At 35.7% G+C, this 25,195-nt stretch overlaps 1 protein-coding gene across 4 annotated transcripts in view; it reads right to left on the minus strand.

Moving 5' to 3' along the window:
• Positions 1-25,195, minus strand: part of mib2 (E3 ubiquitin-protein ligase mind bomb 2) — a 253,237-nt gene that overhangs the window by 50,799 nt on the left and 177,243 nt on the right. For all 4 annotated transcript variants that reach the window (XM_081737155.1, XM_081737153.1, XM_081737156.1 and 1 more), the window contains exons 3-4: positions 6,837-7,008; positions 1,980-2,095 (exon numbers count right to left, since the gene is read on the minus strand). In XM_081737155.1, the coding sequence (XP_081593281.1) occupies positions 1,980-2,095; positions 6,837-7,008 (288 nt within the window). The remainder of the gene's footprint in view (positions 1-1,979; positions 2,096-6,836; positions 7,009-25,195) is intronic.

Raw genomic sequence — 25,195 nt, forward strand, 5'->3', positions numbered from 1 at the left:
CCGTGTCCGAATCACCTAAAATGCACCGTTCATGCCATGTTCTACCGTTCCGTCTTTAAAATTTCGCGTTATATCGCGTATTGTTAGAAATTTCGCGCAAAACTGCTAATTTCGCGTTTTATCGCGCAACGGAAACCAATGAAAATACACATAGAATATAAAACGACAAGAAACTGAAAATTATTTAATTCTGACGCATTTCGTTTTATCGCGCATTGCGAAAAACTCGTGCCTCTAATCATAGCTAATGTCAAATTACTTTGTATTTATTAACGTTAGAAAAATGAAAAACAATTATTCTGTGATGGTGTTTTGCATCATTTATTACTTCCAGTGTCCTAGCTTTCTCCCAACACACTGAAACTAGCTGCTCCAATTTAAAAGAGTAGTAAGTATATAAGACGGAGTATCTCAAGAACAAGCTACCACAGAAACTGGTTCTATCTCCCTTTATACAAATTACCAGACTATCATAAAACATGCAGTATAGTTTCTTTGGGGCATCCAAATGAGGCTTTTGGAGCTGAACTTACGGATAAGGGACGAACTCACTTCCAATACGAAATGTTACAGGGAAATTTTCTTTAAGGTTGGTTTAAAGAGACAAGTTTTGCCGATAGATGGCACTACAGTCTTCGTATCTCTCCCATATACTTTTTACCTTTCACGAAAATTCACGATTTCTCTTACAAATTTTAACCTAGAGACTTCAAATTTTTAGAAAAAGAACTTCATAATCTATCGAAGGCAATAATCCGTGCCGATTTTTTATTTAGTATTTTGTTCATTGTGAAATTGCTTGATTGTTGAAATGGGTATCTAAATCTTTAACAATGGAACTGTTTCAACAATAAAGATAATTCTAAATAAAAAATCGGCACGGATTGTTCCCTTTGATAGGTTATGAAGTTCCTTCTCTAAAAACTTGAACTCTCTAGGTTGAAATTTGTAAAAGATATTGTAAATTTTCGTGAAAGGTAAAAAATACATGGGAGAGATACGAAGATTGTAGTGACATCTATCGGCAAAACTTGTCCCTTTACACTAACCTTAAATACAAAAGATATAAATCTGATTTTTTAATGAAAAACAATGCATTGCTTCTAAGGCTAAAGAATTACTTCTACAGCTTGTGATTGAAATCAATCAACGATAAAGTGATAGAATTCTACAGTCTAATACAGGGTTTACAAATAGTGTCTCAACACATTACAAAGACGGATTACAACCAAAGAAAAGACTTACATAAATAAATGCTTGTGTAAGAGCCTGATTCTCGTATTATCTATTTAAATTAATAAATGTTCGTACTGTTTCCTTTTAAATTATGTACATGATTTTTGTTTATCTGTCGAGGGTTTTTTTTTTTTTATATGTTTCTTTGTCTTTTGATTTGGATTTGAAAGAGCTGTGTAGTATATCAGATACTGAGAAAGAAATTTCTGGTTCTTACTGTTTCTGCTTTCCAAGTTGCATCTTTACTTTTGAATATAGATATATGAAGGACTGATTTGGATAACGGCTTACGTAGCTTTTTCTTCAAAATCCATTTCTTTGCATAAACGACTATGTCTGAATGTGAACTCGAGTTCACAGAAAACTCACCTGAGTATACGACATAATAAAGATAAGACGTACAAACCGACTGAGAGAACAAAATCTTAACAACTTTTCTGTAAAATTTCAGATTTGCTGCATTAGCCCTTATCCAAATCTACCTTTCGTATGATTACTTTTACTCAACTTATCTACACTCTTTTTAACATATATTGGTACAGATTCCAAATATAATTTTGGAAGATACGATTACCACAAACCGCTTTCTAACAATGCATTATATAAAGGTGTGGTATGACTTAGGAAAAATAATATTACTCTTAAATGAAAAATACTATTACATTAGTAAAAACAAATCAAATACGAACGCATTATGGAATATAGTTATTTCTGCTAATATGTTTGACCTATGTTGTATTTACCTTCACCGCCATCCTGGTTATTCCAATCCCAGTCAGGACCTCGCATAACTTTGGCACCAACAAATATTCCTTTCATTTGGAGCTTTGCGCCACCTTTCCTAGGAGCCATTTCCACACTGAAATATCAATTAGGAAGGTTTAAATAATATATAACATTCAGTTAATTCTCGCTTCTTATACCTACAAATTGATTATAAATTTTTTTTAAAAAAAGTATTTAGATAATAAAAAATGCCCAAGTAATTTGATTTTTATAGTCGTCGTTGTCTCTTAAGTTTAGCGTTCCTTTTCTACACCAAGGCTATAACACGTGAATCTACAATTTAACCTTTATTTTACGGCTGTCAGTACACTGCCAGAATAGTAAATCCGTTCTTTCCCGCGTGGCACTGTACTGACACAGGCGAAATGTTTACTTTGACCCGCGAGCACACATATATTTTTTTTTTTAACTGATGTGCCTTATTGTATGAAGAGATAGTCCATAGTGAAAGGAACCAAAAACGTTGGTTCTCAACCGGTGTGCTCGCGGGTCAAAGTAGACCTTTCGCCTGTGTCAGTACAGTGCCACGCGGGAAAGAACGGATTTACTATTCTGGCAGTGTACTGACAAGCCGTAAAATAAAGGTTAAGGTGAAATCCAAATCATTATAATGCGTTCTATACTCTCTCGTGTAGTTTTCCTTGTATATGAGGTGTGATCAAAAAAATACGGTGAATACTCTTATTAGAAACAAAGTAATAAGCTTACATGGAATTTGATTTAATCTCCTTCAAAGTACTGTCCTTAGCTAGCAATATGCTTATCCCAACATTGAATTTATGACTGGAAGCATTTCTGGAGGCTTCTTTTGGAGGGGCGTTTAACTGCTCTATCGTGGCCTTCTCAATGTCACGAATGGTGTCAAAACGTTTCCCTTTAAGCATCGTTTTAACTTTCGGGAAAGGCCAGACATCACATGGTGCTATACCTGGAGAGCACAGCGAATGTGGACAAGCAGGAATATTTTTTCGGCCAAAAACTCGCAGATCAAAAGCAAGTTGTGGCACGGCGGGATTTTTGGTAAAGAAGGAAGCCATTTTCCCATTTAATCGGCGGTTAAAATGCTTTTCACGGACCTATACGAGATGTTTAATTCTTCGGAAAGCTCTCGGATAGTCATTCGCCTATTAGAACAAATCATTTGTGTCAGGTTTTGAACATTTTCATCTGTTTTTGACGTCGAAGGACGTCTCAATCGTTGCTCGTTTTCAACAGACTCCTTGCCGCTTTTGAATCACTCATACCATTCGTAAACATTCTTCAATGCCACTGCTTAATTGCCGTACACTGATTTTGACATTTCGTGAGCTTCTCTGGTACTTTTTTGAAGCTTAGAACAAAAACTGTTCGCGCACAACAGACACTCTTAACACCTCCTCACTATTTTGTCTCTGGAAGCCAACTAACGTCCACAACTTGTTGAAACTCGACACTGACTGTATTAAACGTTTAGGTTACTGGGCTTACTAGTTGAAATGGATACAACATTGATAGATGGCACTGTGCAACTACATTCACTGTACTTTTTGATCACACCTTGTATATCATCATACAAAGCAATTTACGAATACCCTTGTGCAAATGGTTAAGATAGGATACGTATTACAAAATGGTGCATCTACCTATGAAACTCATTTTCTATTACAACTACGTGAGATTTGCTTAACAACTAATGTATTTCAACTTGAAGATCATTACTTTTTTTTTTTTTTTCAGAATAATGGTCTAGCCATGGGAAACACACTATTTCTGATACTGACAAATTTAAATCAGATAGAAACGTCTATTTTACAAGAGAATACATTTAAGTATATTAGATATTATCGTTATGCCGATGACATTTTACTACCTGTACATGATGAAAATACTATTCACAAATATTTTCACAAATATCAGCATCCTAGGTTGAAGTTCACTCTCGAACATGAATCTGACAACTGTTTTTCTTTTTGATGTACCGATCATCCAAGCGCATAATACATTTATAAGGAAAGTATATCGAAAACCCACTACTTTCATACATTAACAGTCACCTTACCCATCACTGTACAAGGCTAATATTTGGAAGATTTTCTTTCATAGGGTATTATTAATTTGAATCCATGTGACGTCCATGTGATCCATGTGGATCACGTCCATGTGATCTTAATGATAAAATACAATTTTTGTATCAAATAGGACAAAAGAACGGTTATAAGTGCGTATCTTACAAAAATGGTTTAATCAAACACGTAGATCGGTACAAGATTAAAAAAAAAAAAAAAAAAAAAGCTATTCCCAAAGAAACAAAAACTTGGATAGGAATTCCATATTTTCCACAATTATCGACAAAAATTCAATGTGTTCTTGCAAAATATAACATATCTGCTTCCAGTATCCCTTCAAAACGTTTACGAAAAGCATCTCACCGGCTTTAAAAGCTACTTTTATTGATCCATTAAATAAGTCAGGTATTTATCGTGGTCAATATGAATGTGATTTTTCATATATAGGTCAAACCAAGCGCAATATTAACACCCGAATTAAAGAATACATTTAGACACTCAAAAAAAGTCACAACAAAAGGGTATGTCAGTACGTTGGGGTTGTCATTTCACCTAAAGCACCACACACATAATATAAAACGGGTTAATGCAATTGGGTCAGAAAGAAAAAAAATCGTTCTTTATTCATAAACATAAGTCAACTTTAAATCTAGATTCTGGCAACACTGAAAAATTTGCTACCTATCTTTGATGTGTATTTTGGTTCTGGCAACAGTAACGTAGCATAGACACCATGCTTCTTTCAAACCCAACCTTTTCTTTCTTCCATTGCGCTCTGCTTGTTCTTTTTGGTACTCATTTTTACGTTACTCTCATTTGGTATGTATTCCTATTCCCATACCATATTTCTCTTATCCGTTTCTATCCCTGTTACCTTATCATTGAAAATGAAACTAGCTTGTTGTTCCGATACGTTTGGAGAATAGCTATTTAGTTTTTCCCACGGGAGGATATATTGGTAAGTAGCCAATTTTTTGTTAATTTGAGTCATCCTTTTATGCGTCTACATAATTTTAATTTTAAGATAGGATACTGTTACTATTATTGTAAAAAAATTTAAAAGCATCAATCCCATCCCATCCCCAATTCTTCATTTTTTCTCAATATTCTAAACACTGCGAAAATCAAAGATAATATTAAAATTGCTTTGTGTAATTTTCTACTAAGTGCAACATTTACATGAGTAAACTAATCAATGTTCTTCATTCTTGTCCAGTTCGCTCGCTAAGACTACATCAAAATTCCCTTGAATATGCTTCTTTGAAAACGGGGATCATATCGATTTGACAAACTATTTTATTAAGTAATATTGTCTAAGTGCTGAATAAATAGACGGAGAAATTTTAATATTACTCTTTCCTTTTCGTTAATGCGAAAAAAAAGAGTGAATTCACAAGTACCCTTTAGAAAACACACGTTAGAAAAACAATTTTTAATTCATCTATCTCGGTTTCGATTTTGAGTTGAAAAAAAAAGCTAGGAAATGTATTAGGGGCAGTGAAATAAAAACAAATAACATCTCACGACGTATACATTCCACGTCGTGTTAATAAACTTTAGTGTAGTTGAGTAAAGCTGGTGTTTGTTACAGATACTGACATCTGGTGGGGACCCTGGAAAGCACATTGTCAGCTTGCACGTGGACACCAATCGCGTGTTGAGTGTGCTGAACTAAAGTACACGATATGTGTTCATCCAACATTAGAAATGGAGGTGGGCACAGAAAAACTACGAAGGGAGGTGCGTTTTTGACTGCTGAGGGAGTTGGTGTAGGATTACTATATGTTAGCGTTTTTATGCGGGCATGACCGCATTTTGAGAGTAAACATTTCTGTCGGCAAACATTTTCCGAAACTTCCTGATCTACTCGCATTTTCTAAGCTCAGGTGTATTGTCCATTCAATTTCAGACATTTCACATGTAAATATTGTATTCAAAGAAGGAAATGTCAAAGAAAGATCAGCTCTAGTGAAAACTATGAATGGTTAAAGTCAACATGATACAGTTGTTAGTGAGTTTAACGTGCCTTTCAGCAGCGAGGCTATATGAGACATGGACCTACTGATTAACGTGGAATCCGAACTAAATGAGCTCCTGTCGGGAATTGAATCCGGGTCTCCCACGCCAAAGGTAACCGCTTAGCCACGAATGAGCTCAACATGTGTCAGTATCCTTGTACTGTTATTTTTCATGGTATTTTTAAAAACGAACATGAAAGTACAGGATAAAACTTATCATTCTTGTGTCGGTAAGTTAATGTTTATATATTATTCGGTTAGTCAGATGGAAATTAGTCCGCATTTGGCATTTCAAAATATAATAACCCTAAATTTGAGGACGCTTAATTTATCGTCGTATGGCTGCTGTATATGGCGTATACAACAACTCATTCAGGATAGGCCAATCGTATCATTACTGTTGATGTTAGTTTTCGGGTGGATCCGGGAAATCCGCCGAAGAAATTTGTCTGTTGGTGGGAATAAGCTACGGTTTCGTACACATTACTGTGGGAAACCATCTACATATGTACTTGTATATCAATCACAATAAAGAGCTCCTTCGTGGCTAAACGGTTAGCGCACGCGCCTTTGGCGTGGAAGACCCGGGTTCGATTCCCGGCGGGAGCTCATGTGGTTCGGATTCCACGTTAATCAGTAAGTCCCGTCTCATATAGCCTTGCTGCTGAAAGAGACGCTAAACTTAAAATCAACCAACCGAATTACAATAAAATTACATATATATTCATGTGCTCGTACAAGATAAACTTACCCCACGGACGATGCTGTTTCGAACCTCTGGAACACGTGGCTGGTATCATGTTTATCCGCCATATAACAATGAGTACACAGGTCGTAATCATAACATCGGACACACTTCCACCTCATCCCTGCGATGCCATGCTTCTTACAACCATCGCAGATTATGTTCTGGTGTTTAACGCCTGAAAGTAAAACAAAATGCATGTATGTGAGCTTCAATTACTTCTGTGGAAAAGTACATATAAAGGATTTACTCAAGAACAATATACTTCTTATTCAGCGTTGGTGTTTACATGGTGGTGTTGTCACGGCACAAAATATCACAAACCACAATCTTTAACGACAGGCAAGCGTGGGTCACAATTATCGGGACCTCACATTAAATAATTTTCCAATAACAATTTTTTCTATGAAAACGGTATATATGAAAATATTCTACGGAGAGAAGTATTGGAATAGCTGTATCATATATGATAAGAAGCATCCATTACAAATAAACCTTTAAAAAAATAGCGCACTTTCTTGAGAGTGACACAGTTATGGATACGAGTGTATTCCTAAAAGCTTTCGGCCTCATACTGAAATATCGCGCCATTAATGTCACACAGTGCCATCTACGGAAGAAATAATGTATACGTTTCAACTATCCAGCTCCGTCCATTCGTTGGTGGCACTCATTTGAGTCACGCTGTGCATTGAGCTCGCCTACTACATGACAATGTTCCATTTCACACGGCTGTTGTTGCCAAGGCTGTGGCTTCGAGGTAATTCAGAACCCACCCTACAACCCAGATTTAGCACTGCAGCCTTGCCAACAAATGCAGGATGCATGCTCAACGACAGTGGCTGATTCAAATTACTGTCTCCAACGAACTGACAGTTACAATTGAAACTAGTAATTTTTTGTTTCCATAATAGACGGCACTATATGCGCGGGACGGATCAGCTGCGCGATATTACAGGGTCAGACCGGCAACTTTTGGAAATACGCTCATAATTGATGGATTATATGAATTGATTCACTGGCTAATACTTTTCTAAGGATCTTCCATATGCTTCCCACCGCATTTAGATCTTTAGTGAATAACATCAAAGTAGGATTGCTTACGAGCCAAAAGTTGAGGCTATCTTGTCTCGGAAAGACTATTTGTTTATACTGGAAGAGCTGTGTCTCGTCTCATCGACAACCCTACATCAAACATTTAGAAAGTAATTAATACAGTGTGTTTCAAAATGAATACTAGGGTTTTAATGAATACTAGGCTCTGTAGCATTTATTACATTTAACGCACAATTAAAAATAATACATCAAATGAAAAAGCAACTCAGTTTTTGCTACAAGTGTTCAATGTGAGCACCATTCGTCACACGGGACACATCGTGTCGATAGACGAGAAAGGCCCATAGACTTTCCGCCGACATATGATACAAAACACATTCAATTTAGAGGAGTCTCGTTGCAACTGAACCATCTCGTGGGGATTTGGTGACCCCCAGATGCGAACATTATGAGTGTTCCCATCGCTACTTAGGTGAAATGTTGATTTATCACTGAAGACGACACAATCCGAAAAATTCCATCGTCATGCTGCAACATTTCGTTTGCAAAGTTGGCACGTAAACCGTAGCTTGAAGGCTTTAGTGCTTGTAGCAACTGCAAACGATAAGGACGTAGTTGTGAGCGTCTCCTTAAAATTCTCCACACAGACGATTGCACTGTAACTACAGATTCAGTCTTTTCAAAATGTAAAACACAAAAAAGATTTCTGGTCACTAGTCGTCATCTTTGCTACTAGCGCTTTCTAACGGTGGCACAGTGTATGCGTATGCGTGCGTACAAAACTGAGTTGCTCTTTCATTTGATGTACTATTTATAACTGTAAATTAATTGTAATAAATACTACAAAGCCTTAAAAACCTCGATATTCATTTCTGAAACGCACTGTATAATATCTATAAAATACTATTAAATAAGCTAAGACTTGTTTCTAAGTCTTTTCTTATAGGTCAGAAATCTTGATGCGCAGTTGTTTTTGAGATATTTGTACGACACCCAAATTTCTGCACTGTACTACAGGTCTTGGAAAAAATCCTAGTTCATTAGTAGCATTTTGCAACTATTAAACAGCCTACTACATTGTTACTAAGTATTTACCAGTGGAAAAAAAATCGTAGCAGAGACCTTTAATGAAACAGGTTTCAACAAATAAATTTCTACGTCCTATACACTAAAATGACGAGAAATGAAGATCAAATGATGATGTAATGCCCTCGGCGCTACCTGAACCTGCGACTGACATATCTTTGGTCGTTAGGCTGCATTAGCTAGCATGAAACGAAAGAGTGTAATAAATTTCGTATAACATTTCTTTTTATAACTATGAATTTCCAAAAGCACTACTTTGTAATTGAATCCACTTCATGTATAGTCACATTGGAACAACCACGAAATTTTCCTGGTTCTTCTGAACTCTTAACAGATCTCCAGCTATTTATTTACACATGTTTTCGCTTCTTCAAAGCACATCTACCACTTTATAACCATATGCATATCCCGAACATTTTTAAAATACTGCTTTATTTTCAAAATAAAATTAAGTGAAATCTTTAGTTTTCAAAGATTTATGCTTTATAACTAAAGTAAATGGATTAGAATTAGAAATTAGATTTCTGGCCTTGTGGCCATGTTACCCCGTCACGTTATAAAGGATGACGTCCCTCGGCGACCACATAATCCGGAAAAAGAGAAGGAAGAAAGGATTGAACAAGGAAAGAAGCAGCTTAGGACCTGTATGTTAGGTACCATCCCTGATTGGCATTTGCCTGATGTGAATGGGGAAAACTCAGGGAAACTTCACTCAGGACGGCTGGTCTGAAAAAGCTTTCACACTTTTCCGACCAAGCGTCCCACCGGAATTCGAAACCGGGACTGCTCGCACCAAAGACGAGAGCGGCTAAAGTTAATGGATGATAATGCAAATGGATAAGGAAAAACTACTGGAATGAAGTAAATGATAAAAAAAACGGGAGAATCCGAGAAACCCCCTCCGCACACACGGTTTGAGATCGAACTAAGAATCTTTCGCACTACATGTAAGCACTCTACTACTGAGTAAACGTACTTTTCTCTTTCTTTAATAATAATAATTAAAAAAAAAAACACTATCTTGATCAAAGATTAAATTACCTGGTCCTCTCAATTACGATTATTCATAATAAAATTTATATTTATGAAAAAACAGTAAATAGTGTTATACGAAAAAAAAGGTTAATATCTCACGACAGGTTTTCCCAACAGGTGTTTCGCGAAATTTTACAATTAAAAATAAGTATATGCTATCTAGATGCTTATAATTTTAGACTTTATACGACACTTTTTATTATCATGAAGCCTCTATATAAAAAAAAAAAAAAGACAGGGCTGGCCCTAGGCAATTGCTGCACCGTGCACTGGCATCATTCGCCCCCCCCTCTTCCCCAGAAAGATCAAATCTTTAAAAAAAAAACACGATTTTACGTATACTACTCATCATGGACAACGAAGGGGAGGGAAAGCGCATTCGCACTCGGAAAGGCCTGAACACTACAAAATACAATCTTGTTGTGTCTGTTCTTTTCTTTCTTTAAATAATAATCTATTATGTTCGTGAAAGATAAAGGAAACACACTTGCAGAGGAAAGATGGTAATCAGTTTTATAGAATTCAATATCGATTTTCAAAATCAACATATCGTTTGCAATTCCAGTGCAAACTAGCTCTTTTATATTTATTTCTTAATTTTCCTTCTACATCTGTTACATTAAAAAAAATGTTTTCCTTTTAATGATAGGAAACTCTTTTTTATGACAAAAAGAAGACTAGTTTTCATATCAAAACTGTCTAAATGGAACAAGTGTTCCGAGAATTGAGTTCTTGTATTTGACAACAATCAAGCAATTCATGATGGAGTTTGTTTGACCATTTGCTTTAACACTGTCCATGTGACCTTTAACTAATGCGACCTAAACATGATTTATGAATGTAGTATTCAAATAGAAGGTCAGCTTAGTAAATTTTAACTACCATCATCATGAAGTCTGTTTCCAACAAGAAATATTTGTTTTAAATAATATAGTTATGAAACAGATTTTGCCGTCCTGTGCAAATGCACATGTGGCACACATGGCCCTGGAGACAGATTACCGGTTAATGACAGAATCAATACTCAATTCCATCTCACGATATTTAGATAATACTATATAGAAACTTATAATTTTACACTGGTGTAATTTATATTAAAATACTATTATACAGATATGTTACGTATAATGTTATACTATCATAATCTACATTCTAATAAAAATAAACAAATGTATCGCGATGTTCTATAAAGTATATCGACAGAAAAAAAAAAAGACTGAACCTCTGTCTTACAGTATCAAATACTCGTGCACATGTACAGTATATACATCACACTCACATGGCAAACTCAGCGCCAGAATTACTGCTTTAAAGAGCAACACCACACTAGTGAAAACTTAAAATAGCCCGTTCAATATTACACAAACAAATGTTCACACTTTTATAAAGGAAGTTTATATATTAGCGTGTATAATAGAATTGTAAACTGCATCGCACCAGGAACGAACGAATTGTTTCTTTTTTTTTAATCCGCTCATTGATTTTATAGTTTATAACATTGGAACAATACTGCTTATGTTACGATATTCAGATTTACATGGTTGCATTAGCATTTCTATTTTATCTTCCACTCAGCCAAAAACTATGTATTTTATATATATATATATATAATATAATACTACAAATGAAAGTGTTGAATTTAAAACAATTGAAGTTTATATTATATATTAATTTTTAAATTATTAAAGGAATACACAAAGGTTAGAATGACGTGAAAAGAACTTTCATTATGATTTTCATTAATGATACCGAAGACTAAATGAATAAAAAAAAATGAAACGGGAATCAGAAATGTAAATGATTAGTGTTCACATTTCATAATCGGAGATCGAAGATTCAAATCCCACGCTCGGACAATGTCACAGGTTTCCATAGTTTCTAGTTCTGAAGCAGAGACGCAACTAGGCTAGTTGCCACCTGGAGCAAGAACTGGGTTCTCCCTCCCCTGACCAACCAAATCAAAAAGCTCCCCGACTACACTTTATATTGGCCTCACACAGTAAATCTCCTATTCCATTTTTTCTTCAAATGGCAAAGCTTGATTTCAAAACTGCAGTACATAGTTTAATTATACAAGATTTAATTAATATTTGATTGCCAAATAATCTGAGAGTAGCGTGTTTGATATATTCTTATAGTCTTATCATAATAACTACATATATATCGATTTAGGGGCCGTTCAAAATTTTTGTGGCCCCTGATCCAAGATCCAATATATTTCAATCAAAAATTTTCTCGTGCCTTTATATCTGGAGTACTACCTATAGTGTAGCCAAACCCAAACTATCACTTAACTCAGTATGATGCGCTTATTCCGTAGAAAATACGAAAATTCGGTTTAAAGGCCGTTCAAAAATTTTGTAGCCCCTGATCCAAAATTGATTATTGGCCAAGATCGCAATCTTTTGATGCATTTTATTTTGGATCATTCCTAAAATTCTTGTTCATTCTTCGTTTTCGAAAAATTTATTTTTCGAAAAAAAAATGTGGCCATCCCTAATTTGACAACGGGAATCTATCAAAAACATAAACTATTTCAAGAATTATTTTCTTCTTAAGTACTAAAAAATTACCAGACAAATATATTATAATTGGTTTCTGTATTTTGTAAACTAACATAATCATAAAACATGGGGGCACGACTCATGAGGATTCTTAATAGATGTTTCTATTGATAGGATTTTGAACGAGTTTAAATATCTTGAGAAATGAACTGTAACTGAATGAAAAGGCCATTGATTTTTTTTCTTTCTTTTTCTTTTTGTAAATGGCACTTCTTTCTACCTTTAGCTTTTTATGGCTGAACGCCCATTTAAATGAGAATGAATAAGACAAAGAAAGAAAAGAAAAAAAGTCACAACATCGTAAAGAAACTCCATCAACGTTACTAAAGTGTATTGATTCTTGTTTTCCCGTTTCCTTTAAAATGTTGACTCAACTGTTTTTGTATATATAAAAGCGAAGAAGTCAGTGTACTCTTAATCGCAGCTAATTCTACCAAGTGCTTACGTACACACAGACACACATCTTCACACACATACACACACATGTGCCGTTGGGATGCTTCACATTCGAGAACACCGAAGCAAGAGTTTCACACTGTAAGCTATTTTTATCTTTCTCATGCACTTCTTACAACCTCTTACTTAAGATCTAATACAAATGGTAATTTCCTCATTTTTCCCTGCTTTGGCGGTGACAATAAAAGATAGTTTTTTTTATGCAACACGTTACGCTTTTTGGATTCGCGCGTCAAGGACGCTCCATGCTGGATACATTAAACTTGCATTATATGACGTAATAACACGTGGTTTCTCTCTCTCTCTCACTCAATCTCTCTTGAGGATATAATAATGAGTTTGTGTACGTCATTATTATTTCTCGTGTATACGTGCCGCTCTGTCTTCCACAAATTGTGTGTAAGCTTGTCTGAATATAAATGCTGAGCTACAACTTCGACTCTCATGGGAGCATCTCTTTGTATTCCTTTCGCGCTTTCTCAGACATGGCTGTTGTTAACCGTATTCTTTTCGTAAATTATTGTTATTCACATGGCTCCATCCTAAGCCCATATCCAGCTTGAAAATGTAAGGGAGAGCTTAAAAGTATGGGAATAACAATGTTTTAGCATTCTATTTCTACAGGAGTCTATCAATGGCTTTTGGTAAACCAGATGGTACACATTCTACTATTTTACATGATAGTGGTCAGCGCATTGACTCCTAGCGCTAATCATTCTAATTTTTTAGACCAGTATTTTTCTCAAACTGTGGTCCTCGAGGTATGCCCCTGTGGTTCTCTTATATTGAATATTAACCTAAAAAGACAGAAAAATAAAATTCGTATGAATGAGTAACCCACCCTATAGCTGAGAATCTCAAGCAGTTATAGATTCATCATCGTACGTATTCTGTCATTATTGGCAGGTCACTTGCAGCAACTGAGAAGTTTCCATGCTCCAAGCTCTTCCGCTAACCTCTTCGTCTCCACGTACGATTCTTCTGTTTTGATGTCGTCGTCCATTATTGTAGTCTCCTTCGCCCCCTTCCTCTCCTTCGTGCCACCATACCTTCTAGCACGTCCCTCATGATACAGTTCCTTCTCAGCCAATGTCCCAAACAATTTCTCTTCCTCTTCTTAATAATATCTAAAATTGTTTTTTTCTTTCTTCTCCACCATTTCTAAGACCCTCTCATTTGTTTTCCGCTCGACCCAGTTAATTCTCTCTTTTCTTCTCCACATCCACATTTCGAAAGCTTCCCAGTCGTTTTTAATCATTTTTAATGTTAATTGTCCATGTTTCTAACTCATACAGTACAATACCTCTATACAAGCATTTTATGAGTCTCTTTCTCAATTCTTTCAAGGTGCCACAATATAGTATTTTCATCCCCCTAAAGGCTTGTTTTCGCCATTTCTATCTTTGCTTTTATTTCACGTTCACACTTCATACCATCACCAAAAATACTACCTAGACATAGAAAATTAATTATGGATTTTCAGTAAAACGTATATATGTTTCGAGTTTCACTCTAAGTTATAGATCCAAGTCTCGGTTTCGGAAAAAACGAATATGAACTAAAAACAATTAACCAAGGTAAAAAGTCTACCACTGAACTTCAGCGAAACCACGCAAACATAAATTATTAAGCAACACAATGTATATTGTTATTAGATATTTGCAAAAATTACAATAAAGCCAAAAATATCAATAGAACAGTTTTACTTCACTCTCATTCTGTTTTATTGCATTTCTCTTAAACTGTGAAGAAGAAAAGCAGAACAGCAGAAAAGATTGAAACGATTTTCGATTCATCGATTGTCCTACATTAAGAGAACTCCTGCCTTATAGCCTTCATAAAGTTCAGTTTTTTTGATCAGATTTGTCTTAACTATTATCCAGTGAAAACAGTGGCTTTCATTGATAACAAAACAAGACGTTGTTGAAAATAAAAACTTGGGGTGCAAATGACATTTGAAAGAGTTGTATTATTATTATTATTATTAATATTATTTACTTTTTCTCTATTACACAAATGTGTAATACGTAAATTCAAGAGCACGGCTGCATAGAAATGAGATTGCGAAAACCTAAGTTGAATTTGAGTTTAACGTTCCTTTTAGGAGCGAGGCTATATGAGATATGGCCCTACTGATTAACGTGGAATCCGAAGCACATGAGCTCGAACCGGGAATCGAACCCGGGTCTCCGACGCCAAAGGTGCGTACGCTAACCGCTTAGCCACGAAGGAGCTCTACATCGCGAAAACCAAGGCCAATTTTCATGAAGTTTTCACCGGTCGCTTTTCATAACTAAGCGACATGTTCTCAATAATAATAATAATAATAATAATTGTATTTTCCATGCTTCGAACAGCTCCTACGTAAAAATACACCGCTTTTTAAATAATCAATATGCAATTATTTACAATATACTAAAAGTATTTATTTATACACAGTACACTATAGTATAATATGAAATATAAGATAACTGTCAACTAAAGAGGGTACGGCCTTTCTCAGAAGATACGCAAATTTCCAAGGTTCAAACTGATGTTGAAAATAAGATTCAAAATAAAACAGTCCATTTCTTAATACTGTACATAATTTGAGAAGAACGTAAATTAAAATTCTATTTAATTTTCATTTTGTCATTATATATATATATATATATATATATATATATATATATATATATATATTTGCTCATCCTGCAAGCAAAAACTAAAAAGTTCGATGTCACTTTACTGCTATATTCATAAGGTAAATATTAATTGGTTAAAATATATTTTCAATATACCAACAACAAAATCAAGATTGGCAGATTATTTCTCTTCATAAAGTTGAAACAGGTTAATCTGTCACGAACACTGTTACTTATTTTTTCCCTACATAACATGTTCAATTAAAATTATAAGATTTTGTCACTCTCGTTAATATTTCAGATTCTGAATTTAATACAATAGTCAGGTTCCTTAACGTGTCCCGTGTGCAGTGTGATGGTTAAGTATTGCGGGTGGTTTCACCTTTTCAGACGCATGTTGGAGAACACGAAAAACGATGGTGGAGGTCTGAGGTCCGCGACTGGCCAATATGGCGGCCAATTCAAGATGGCGCCCAAGCTATGTTTAAAAACCGCTGTATCTCGTTTACCTCTCATCCGATTTTGATGCTCTTTTTTTTAAATTGCAGGTCTATATTAAAACTATATTTAATGTTATTACACATTTTACGCTAAATACAACAGTTTTCTAGGTATTTCGCAAAAGCCGATTTTTGAAAAAAAAGTTTTATGCTTATTAAAACCAAAAAAAGTTTTCTGTTTATCAGAAAAAATAGTTTTGCGGGTGGTTTCATCTTTTCAAGTACTTCTTGGAGAATAAGAAAAGCGATGGTGGAAATCTGAGGTCCGCGACTGGCTAATATGGCTGCGAATTCAAGATGGCGGTCAAGCTAGGTTTAAAAACCGCTGTATCTCGGCTACCTCTCGTCCGACTTTGATGATCTTTTAATTGTCTTAGGTCATTATTAAAGCTATACTTGATGTTATTACTCAGTTTACGCTAAATACAATGTTTTTAAGGATTATAGTATAACATTAATAGAATTGTGTGACATTTTTATATTGTTTGTGTGTAGTAAATTTGTTTGAGTGTATTTTTAAAAAAATGTTCTAGATATCTCTGTTAGGAAGGAAAATAGAGAGTTACCAAACTCAGTATACTCAATGCAGCCCTTGCTCAATACTAAGTTGTTGAAACCTAATAGTCCATTATCTCTACAGACCCCCTACCAGAAAAAAGTCTGAACTTTTAATTTCTGTTGCGACCAAAGATTTTGTGTGGATGTTAACTGGTTGCATTGGTATTGAAAGTAGTGCCAGCAATCAGTCTGGGCTACCTCTATCATTGCACATAATTTAATGGTAGGTAAAAGCAATACAAAAACGAACAACATAATGTCAATACTTCCAGAAACACAAACCAATGTTACTGTGTTGTACTCTGTGATGAGTCATTTGGAGAAAGTAAATAAAAAAGTTAAAAGTCAGTCTAAGAAATTGGTTGTCATAGCTGGCCTGGGCATATATCGACCACTACTTCATTTAAAAATGACTATTGCGAAAGAAAATTGGGTTTTGATACCTGGGGACTTGCATATTTTAATGGCAGAATTAAGAGCTATAGGTAGCTATATTGACGAAAGTGGTACTCCTGAGATTTGGGTTGAAAGTGGGATATATATAGCGAAAATATTGTCAAGAGAATGTTAGAAGGGAAACCTGTACGGTGATCACTTTGAGCTCATATACTGACACTTCATGCATTGTTCAGTCAGCAAGTGGAATGGCACTCCAGGGACGAAAAAGACCTTAAACAAACAATGTCTCCACATGCAACAAATCTATGGAAAGCGTAGCAAAAAGGAGACAGTGAAGAAGTATTCTTAAAGAATCATCAATTCAACACTGCCTTGGTTGAAGAAAACACGCTTGAAAAGCTTGATGAATTCTGTGAAAAAGCATGTTCAGGGAATCAACGTTCAACTTTAAAGTTTGTTAAGAACAATGCTGGGTTTTTAAAAAAGCAATTTGAAGTCGTGACTGGGATCTAAGGTTAGTAGCTTTGGAGTTCACAAAGTTTTTTTTTTTTTTTTTTCATGAATATGCGAAACTACAATGCATTATGTGCTTGGCATACAGCTGAAATGAAATTTTTAAAGACGTCAGATACAGAAATTTGGACCAATATTAGGAACCAATATTAGGCTCCAAATAAATCTGAAGTCTTATTTTGTAATCTTGAATCTGATGAAGCTCTTGAACAGGAAATCCGAAAAATGAAGGTATCAGGTGGAGTAGTAGGCATAACACAAAGTCCACAGACCCTCACCAAATTCCTTTTGGTAACACCTGAACTAGTTAAGATTTGTTTAGAAGTAACAGAACGTGTTCCAGGTGTTCAGAAGGAAAGACTCATCATGAGGTAAGCCGACCGAAATCATCTCGCTACCAAAATAATTTGACCAAGATGACTCTGTGTGCCCAGAATTTTGTAAACCCTTTCAAACATGAAGGTAATGACCTGATCAACCTTGTAACAATGACTGTCGTACCACCTGAGGTTGTCAATGATGTCACTTCGATGCCAGTCCAGGGATTAGCACAGGACAAGTCTTTTTCAGAAAAGCTGATAATGCTACGGACCAGAAATTTTTGGGATACTCTTCCCCAGAAGAAACTTAAACTGTTTAGTTCGATGGAAAAGAAAGAAAAAGTGCAAACTAAAGAGGGGGTAGTGGAGGTTAAGGAGGACAAAAAGCTGTTTGCTAAACTTGTCCTTTTGTGTCGAGCACGAACAGATTTAAAATTAGATGACTGTATCGGTATATATGAGCTGAGTGTCGTTCCAAGATCTATGTTTTGCAGTGATGGGTCCATGCATCGTATACAAGTTAAGAGCAAGCTCCTTCATCATTTAGAATAGCTTCAAGACAAGGAAACATGCGAAAATCCTGATGAACCACAAGTTGCAGCTTCTGACAGTCCAGTAATGCCAGTTGCAATCGTAGATGGAATGGCAGAGCTCAATTCTCTGAAGTTGGACAATAATGCAAAGAATGTGTCAGACTTAGCAATCAGTTCTGCAGAAAAATCTTTGGAAATATGGGCATTACTCTGAAGTTCATGTTGTATTTGACACATATCTCGAAACTTCATTGAAATATGCTTGTCGTGACCGTCGTCAACATAGAAAACCACCTGTTCAATATAAAATTGAGATTTACACCAGCATTAAATCAGTTCCCATTAAGAAACTGCTTTCACATATAAAGACTAAGGCATCCCTGACAGAGTATTTAAGTAAAGAACTAATCAAAAAGGTTAATAATGACAATAAAAGCATCATTGTGTCCTACAAGGATACTGCACAAGCTTCAAAGTTAGTTGTATCAGATTTGAAAACTACTCAAGAAGAGGCTGACACGAAAATTATCTTGCATGCCCTACATGCCACTGAAAGAGGTGCAAAAGTCATAAATGTGTTCTCCCCTGATACTGATGTATTAGTATTGCTCATCAGTTGGTATCCACAGCTCCCAACGAAAACATTCTTTTTTCTCATTGGACCTAAGCCTCGTTAAATTGAGGTAGAGAAAATGTATGCGAAACTGGGACCACAGAGAGCAAATGCACTGACTGGGATGCATGCTATATCTGGTAGTGACGTCACTGGTGTCTTTTCTGGAAAAACAAAAACTGCTTTTTGGAACCGCTTCATGGAAGCAAATGAAAGAGTGCTTCACGCACTTTCATCTCTTGGCAGAACTTTGAATGTTTCTGATGAAATCTACAATGGTTTGGAAGAGTATCTTTGTTCAGTGTACTTACAAGAGCCGAATCTTTAAAAGTTAAGTGAAGTAAGATGGTGGTTATTTAAAAAAAAAAAAAAGTTGAAGGGACCAGTCTTCCTCCAACTTTATTTTCATTTCGTCCTGAAGTTAGAAGAGCACATTTGCAAGCAATGATTTGGAATACATCAGATATTGCTACACCTTGCCTCCCATTTGCATTAGAATGTGGCTGGAAGTTGGAAAATGGTCAGTTTGTTACAGAGATGAGTGAGCTTCCCTGTGGACCTCTAGAAATTCTGTCACCCATACAATGTTCGTGAGTGCAATCACGTTGTGCGCCCCCCCTGTAAGTGTTTCAGGCATGGAATTCCATGTACAGACATGTGCAGCTGTTCTGGAAGTGAACAAAATTGTGACAATCCTTCAAATGAGGAATGTGAACAATTTGATGACAGTGATGAAGAAGAGTTTGACGAAAATGATAATGAGTAAAGAGCCCAGAAAATGGAAACTATTAGTCTTTAATACTGTAAATTATGGCATAATTATTTAGTAGTACAATTAACAATTCATAAATTATTCATTTCAACTTATAACTTATATATTTTACATATCGTATTGACTCATCAGAATAAAAGTTTTTAATGAACACCTGGAATTTTCGAACACAATACAAATTTCCTCATGGATGTACAATTTCTAATTTCACGTTATAGTCAGGTTCATTAACGTGTTCCATGTGCAGTTTGATGATTAAATATTGGGGGTGTTTTCATCTTTTCAAGTACTTCTTGGAGAACACGAAAAGCAATGGTGGAAGTCTGAGGTCCCAGACCGGTCCGCGATCTTGAACTCGCAGCCATATTAGCCAGTCGCGGACCTCAGACTTCCACCATAGCTTTTCGTGTTCTGGAAGAAGTACTTGAAAAGATGAAACCACCCACAATACTATTTTTTTCTGATAAACAGAAAACATTTTTTTTTTGTTTTAATAAACATACATTTTTTTTTCTAAGATTGGCTTTTGCGAAATACCTAGAAAACTATTGTATTTAGCGTAAAATGTGTAATAACATTAAATATAGCGTTAGTATAGACCTACAATTTAAAAGAAAGAGCATCAAAATCGGATGAGAGGTAAACAAGATACAGCGGTTTTTAAACCTAGCTTGGTCGCCATCTTGAATTGGCCGCCATATTGGCCAGTCGCGGACCTCAGACCTCCACCATCGCTTTTCGTGTTCTTCAATATGCACCTGAAAAGATGAAAGCACTCGCAATACTTAACCATCAAACTGCACACGGGACACCATGATTGGCTCCTAAGGAACCTGACTACAACTAATTTCGATCTATTCTCTTTGCACTAGAATTCAACACGTCTTATTCCTGTATTTTTTCAACAATATTTTCTACAATGTTTATTGGCCAACACCATTTGAATAACAGATTTATCATTTTTTTAAAAAAGAATTCCTCTGTCATAATAATAATAAACTAATTACCAGAAGTTGGTGTTAATTAATATTTGAATCTTCAAACAACTTAAACTGAATGGGGCATGATAACGAGGCATGATGTTTAATAGTAAATTGTATATTTGAAAATTCCATCAATCCGCTTTTCTTTCTCAATACAAAAAAATATTCTTCGAAGAAACGAGTACATAGTGTTCAAAAACATTTAATCAAATGAAATTAACTCTTAAGCAGGCGCGTTAATTCCCATAACATTAGCTGGCGAATGGGGAATATCATACCCCACATGCTTATTTTCGTCAGAATCACATGCAGACTCATTTTAAAATACTAATGCAGTCATAGTATATATCACATATAAACTATGATAATTAATACTATACTTAGGATTGCCAACTAAATGAAATTTATATACCTTAATATATTATGATGATTTTTTCTGATGCAGTACCATTTGAACATTATTTAGACGACCATTACTGTTATAATACATATCACATTACTTAATTATTAATTTCTAACGATATTAATAAACCCAGGATTGCCAAGTACATTGAATTTCTAGTAACTTTCGAATCAATGACATTTTTGTGTAATGTCATGATTCCAATTCGCATACACTTGAAATAAACAAACAATACTTTCCAGTCAAACGTGTACGAAACACATTCGACTGCATCAGCTCACTTGTTAAAGAACAAGGGACAAACACCTCGAATAGCAGTTGAAATTCTAAAGAAACAATGTTGTCACATTGTAAAGGCTAACATTGGGGTACGTTATACCCTACCGCGCCTGCTTAAGGGTTAAATCTTTATATAATGAAAAGTTTAACGTCTAAAGATTATGCCCTTTAGGCTAAGAAAGACAGATGATTAAAGTAAATGAAAATGATGATGGAATAGCAGGTTGACAATATGGGAGGACACGGGAGTACCCTTAGAAAATCCACGGACACAATGTTGTCCACCACAAATGAATTGGCCTGGAATCGAACCAAGAACTTCATACACTAGACATAAGCGTTCTACTACTTATCTAAAAAGCATTTAAACACCGCCAAGTATGCATCCTGTTACAGGAGGAAATTACAGTATTATATTATATTACAAGAACGCAAGACTGATATTCCGAATGAGATGCGATCTTTTAAAATTAAATTCGCACTCATATAAACAATAGCGTTCGGTATTGTGCATCTGTCTTCAAACACACATCCTAGAACTGATGATGTACTAAACACTATATAGGTCATAAGAGAATACTCACACGGCTCTAATATTATGTACTGCATTATTAATGGAATCTGTTTCAATAACTGCTCCACTGGGCACGAGACAAATATTAACTGCGCACTTATATTTGTCCGTCTCAAAGAAATAACTACCCCAGCACTCAGGTGAGGAGCGCATGTCATATAGAATAGCTGTCAACAACAGGGTAATCATTATATTTATGCGTTTTATAAACACGCCTCTTCAATAATTAAGGACTGGACACAGACGTGGAAAATACGATTTCTGATCGTCTAGTTGCTTAAAATTACGCACTAAATTGTGAAAAAGATGTTGTGTATTACTAAATGGACAATAGAAGCTAACAACCTTACAAAAGTGTTGTCAAATAAATATATAATCAATATTTTTTTTATTTTTTTTTTAAAGAAGGCATAGTTAACAAAAAGTAAAACAGAAGGGTAGATTTCTGCGTGGTGATACACAACAAACGAATGGATTTTCACGTTTCCTTCCTCCATTTCTTCACTATTTTTTATTTATTTATAGAACATTGCACCCTTTTCAACAGAAGCGTTTTATTGCTCTGAGGGAGCAGAATGTGGGAGAGGGAATGTTGAGATGTTCTTTGGTAGGGGAGTTGATACCACGCCTCCGTCAACACTTCGCAATCGATCTCCGCCGCTTCAAAAGGAAAATTAAATTGCTTTGAAGGTTTACGAAATGAATTCTTTCATCGTTCTAATTAACGTTAACACGAGCGATTGTTGATTGCATCCGTGATAGTTTCTCGAGAACGATCGATACACGGTACCCTCAAACGAAAACAACGGATCAAACGTGTTAAACCGCACAAATCACGCTTCTTCGAGATCAAGATCTAGAAAGGGAAAAGTTTTCGCCTTAGGAACCGAAACCTCTCTCTTTTCCCTCTTCTTTGCGTTCGTGAATGCTTCATTAAAACTTCCAAACTCTCTTTCGCTTCCCCCCCCCCTCAACTCTTCTTTCCGCGACTTCATTATTACCACACTTACAGAGTTCATGACCCGAAAAAAAATTAAATATGCACGCGTGTACGATTTCCAATTTTAAAAAAATAATCATAAACATATTGAAATGAACTGTCTTTGTTTATTGACCAAATAATGATTCGAGTAATTATTAAAGTCTTCAACACAATTCTTGTAATGTCTTAAAAATCGAATCTTTTAACAATTTCACGTAGGATGGAACCTATAATAGTTAAAAAATACTGATATGGAAAGGTATTTTGCTGGAGAATGCAGATACACTAACTCACTACCTTTATGGCCTATGGAACCCGAAGGTTCAATGCCGCGCTCACAAAAGCTCTCCACTGACTTCTATCCTTAGCCAGCTGGATTCAGTTGCTACTCTGGAACAGAGATGGTCATCCTCCCTCATTCTGCCCTCATGAGGGCCGCCCTCACCCTCACCTCACCCTCATTTTAGTAGTTGAGGGTGAGTGTGAGGGCATCAATGGAGGGTGAGTGTGAGGGCGTTAATGCAGGGTGAGTGTGAGGGAGGGTGAGGGGAGGGCGTCAATGGAGGGTGAGTGTGAGGGCGTCAATGGAGGGTAAGTGTGAGGGAGGGTGAGGATGTCAGTTGAGGGTGAGTGTGAGGAAGGTGAGGATGAGGGCGTCAATTGAGGGTGAGGGTAAGGGTTAATAAAATTAATTATCTTGCAATTCTTCATTTCAGGAAAATATGTTAGAAAATGTAATGTAGTTTTTTTTCTTAGAATTAATCGTCGTTCACAGAAAATCTTCATATCAACATTCCATCAGTTTCATACGCTTTTCATGCGCGAAGACAAAATGTTTCTCATAGCTTTATTACTTTTCTATATTTCTATATTTTCACTTTACAGAAATAATAATTACGAAATATATAAAAATATCTACTGCAAGTTTTTGGCTACCGAAAATTTCAAAGTTTAACGAAAGTAACCCATTAAAAATACTAGAAGTTCTCAGGAAATAATGTTGTTTTTTTTCATATATTCGTTCAGAAGAGAAACTAATAAATATTCATATATTCATTCATTCTGAAATTGTAACTAAAAATAAGCTTTATTTCTTGTTCTAAGTAAGAGAAAAAAATATATAAGAAAAGTACAAAGCTGCAAGCCGCAATAAATAACTTTATATTTAATTATCAAATAAAAAGATATTAACTGCTTTTGGCTATATACGTACTTTTAGACCAGAGATGGTCATCCTCCCTCATTTTGCCCTCATGAGAGCCGCCCTCACCCTCACCTCACACTCATTTTAGTAGTTGAAGTTGAGGGCGTTGGAGGATGAGGGCGATGAAGTAATTGAGGGTGAGTGTGAGGGAGGGCGAGTGTGAGGGCGTCAATGGAGGGTGAGTGTGAGGGAGGGTGAGGGGCGTTAATTGAGGATGAGGGTGAGGGAGGGTTAGGAAAAATAACCATCTCTGCTCTGGAATCCTATTTCTGCGAGATCCATCTTAATATTGTTCTCTCATTTGCGCCTACGTCTTCCTAATGGTCGTTTTCCGATTGGTCTTCTAGTTAAGACTGAAAGCGTTCCTACTTTCTTCCATTCTGGCTACATGACCTGTCTACCTAAGCCTTCTAGACCAGATAACCCTAACAATGTTTGGTAAACAGTATAAATTATACAGTTCCTCGTTATGAAGTTTCCGCCATTCTCCATTCCGTTACTCTTCGGTTCGAATATTCATCTCAAGATCTTGTTCTCAAATACTTTGTCTACGTTCTTCCCTCAGAGTAAGCGACCATGTTTCGCAACCATACATAACAACGGGATTGCCAAGTCTTTGTAGTTTCATAGTTTCAATTTTTGTAACGAAAAATCATCACTTTTCTATATCATTCTAGTTTCTATTTAAGTTACCTTTACCTGAGTAAGCTATGTAATATTCCGAGGACGACACACCTTTGCTCTCTCTCTCTCTTGCTTTGTTTCTTAGTGTCGTACTCATGAACCAAATTGGTGAATTTTAGGTTAACTATGATACCACCTTCCGAGTCTATTTCTAGGAATGAGGATTTTTTGAGTTAGAGGTTAGTTAAAGAATTTGATAAGGTAGAGGTTAGTTGAAGAAAGAAAAA

This window comes from Thermobia domestica, chromosome 13 (assembly GCF_964235325.1).
Source record: "Thermobia domestica chromosome 13, izTheDome1.hap1.1, whole genome shotgun sequence".
NCBI classification, from domain to species: domain Eukaryota; kingdom Metazoa; phylum Arthropoda; class Insecta; order Zygentoma; family Lepismatidae; genus Thermobia; species Thermobia domestica.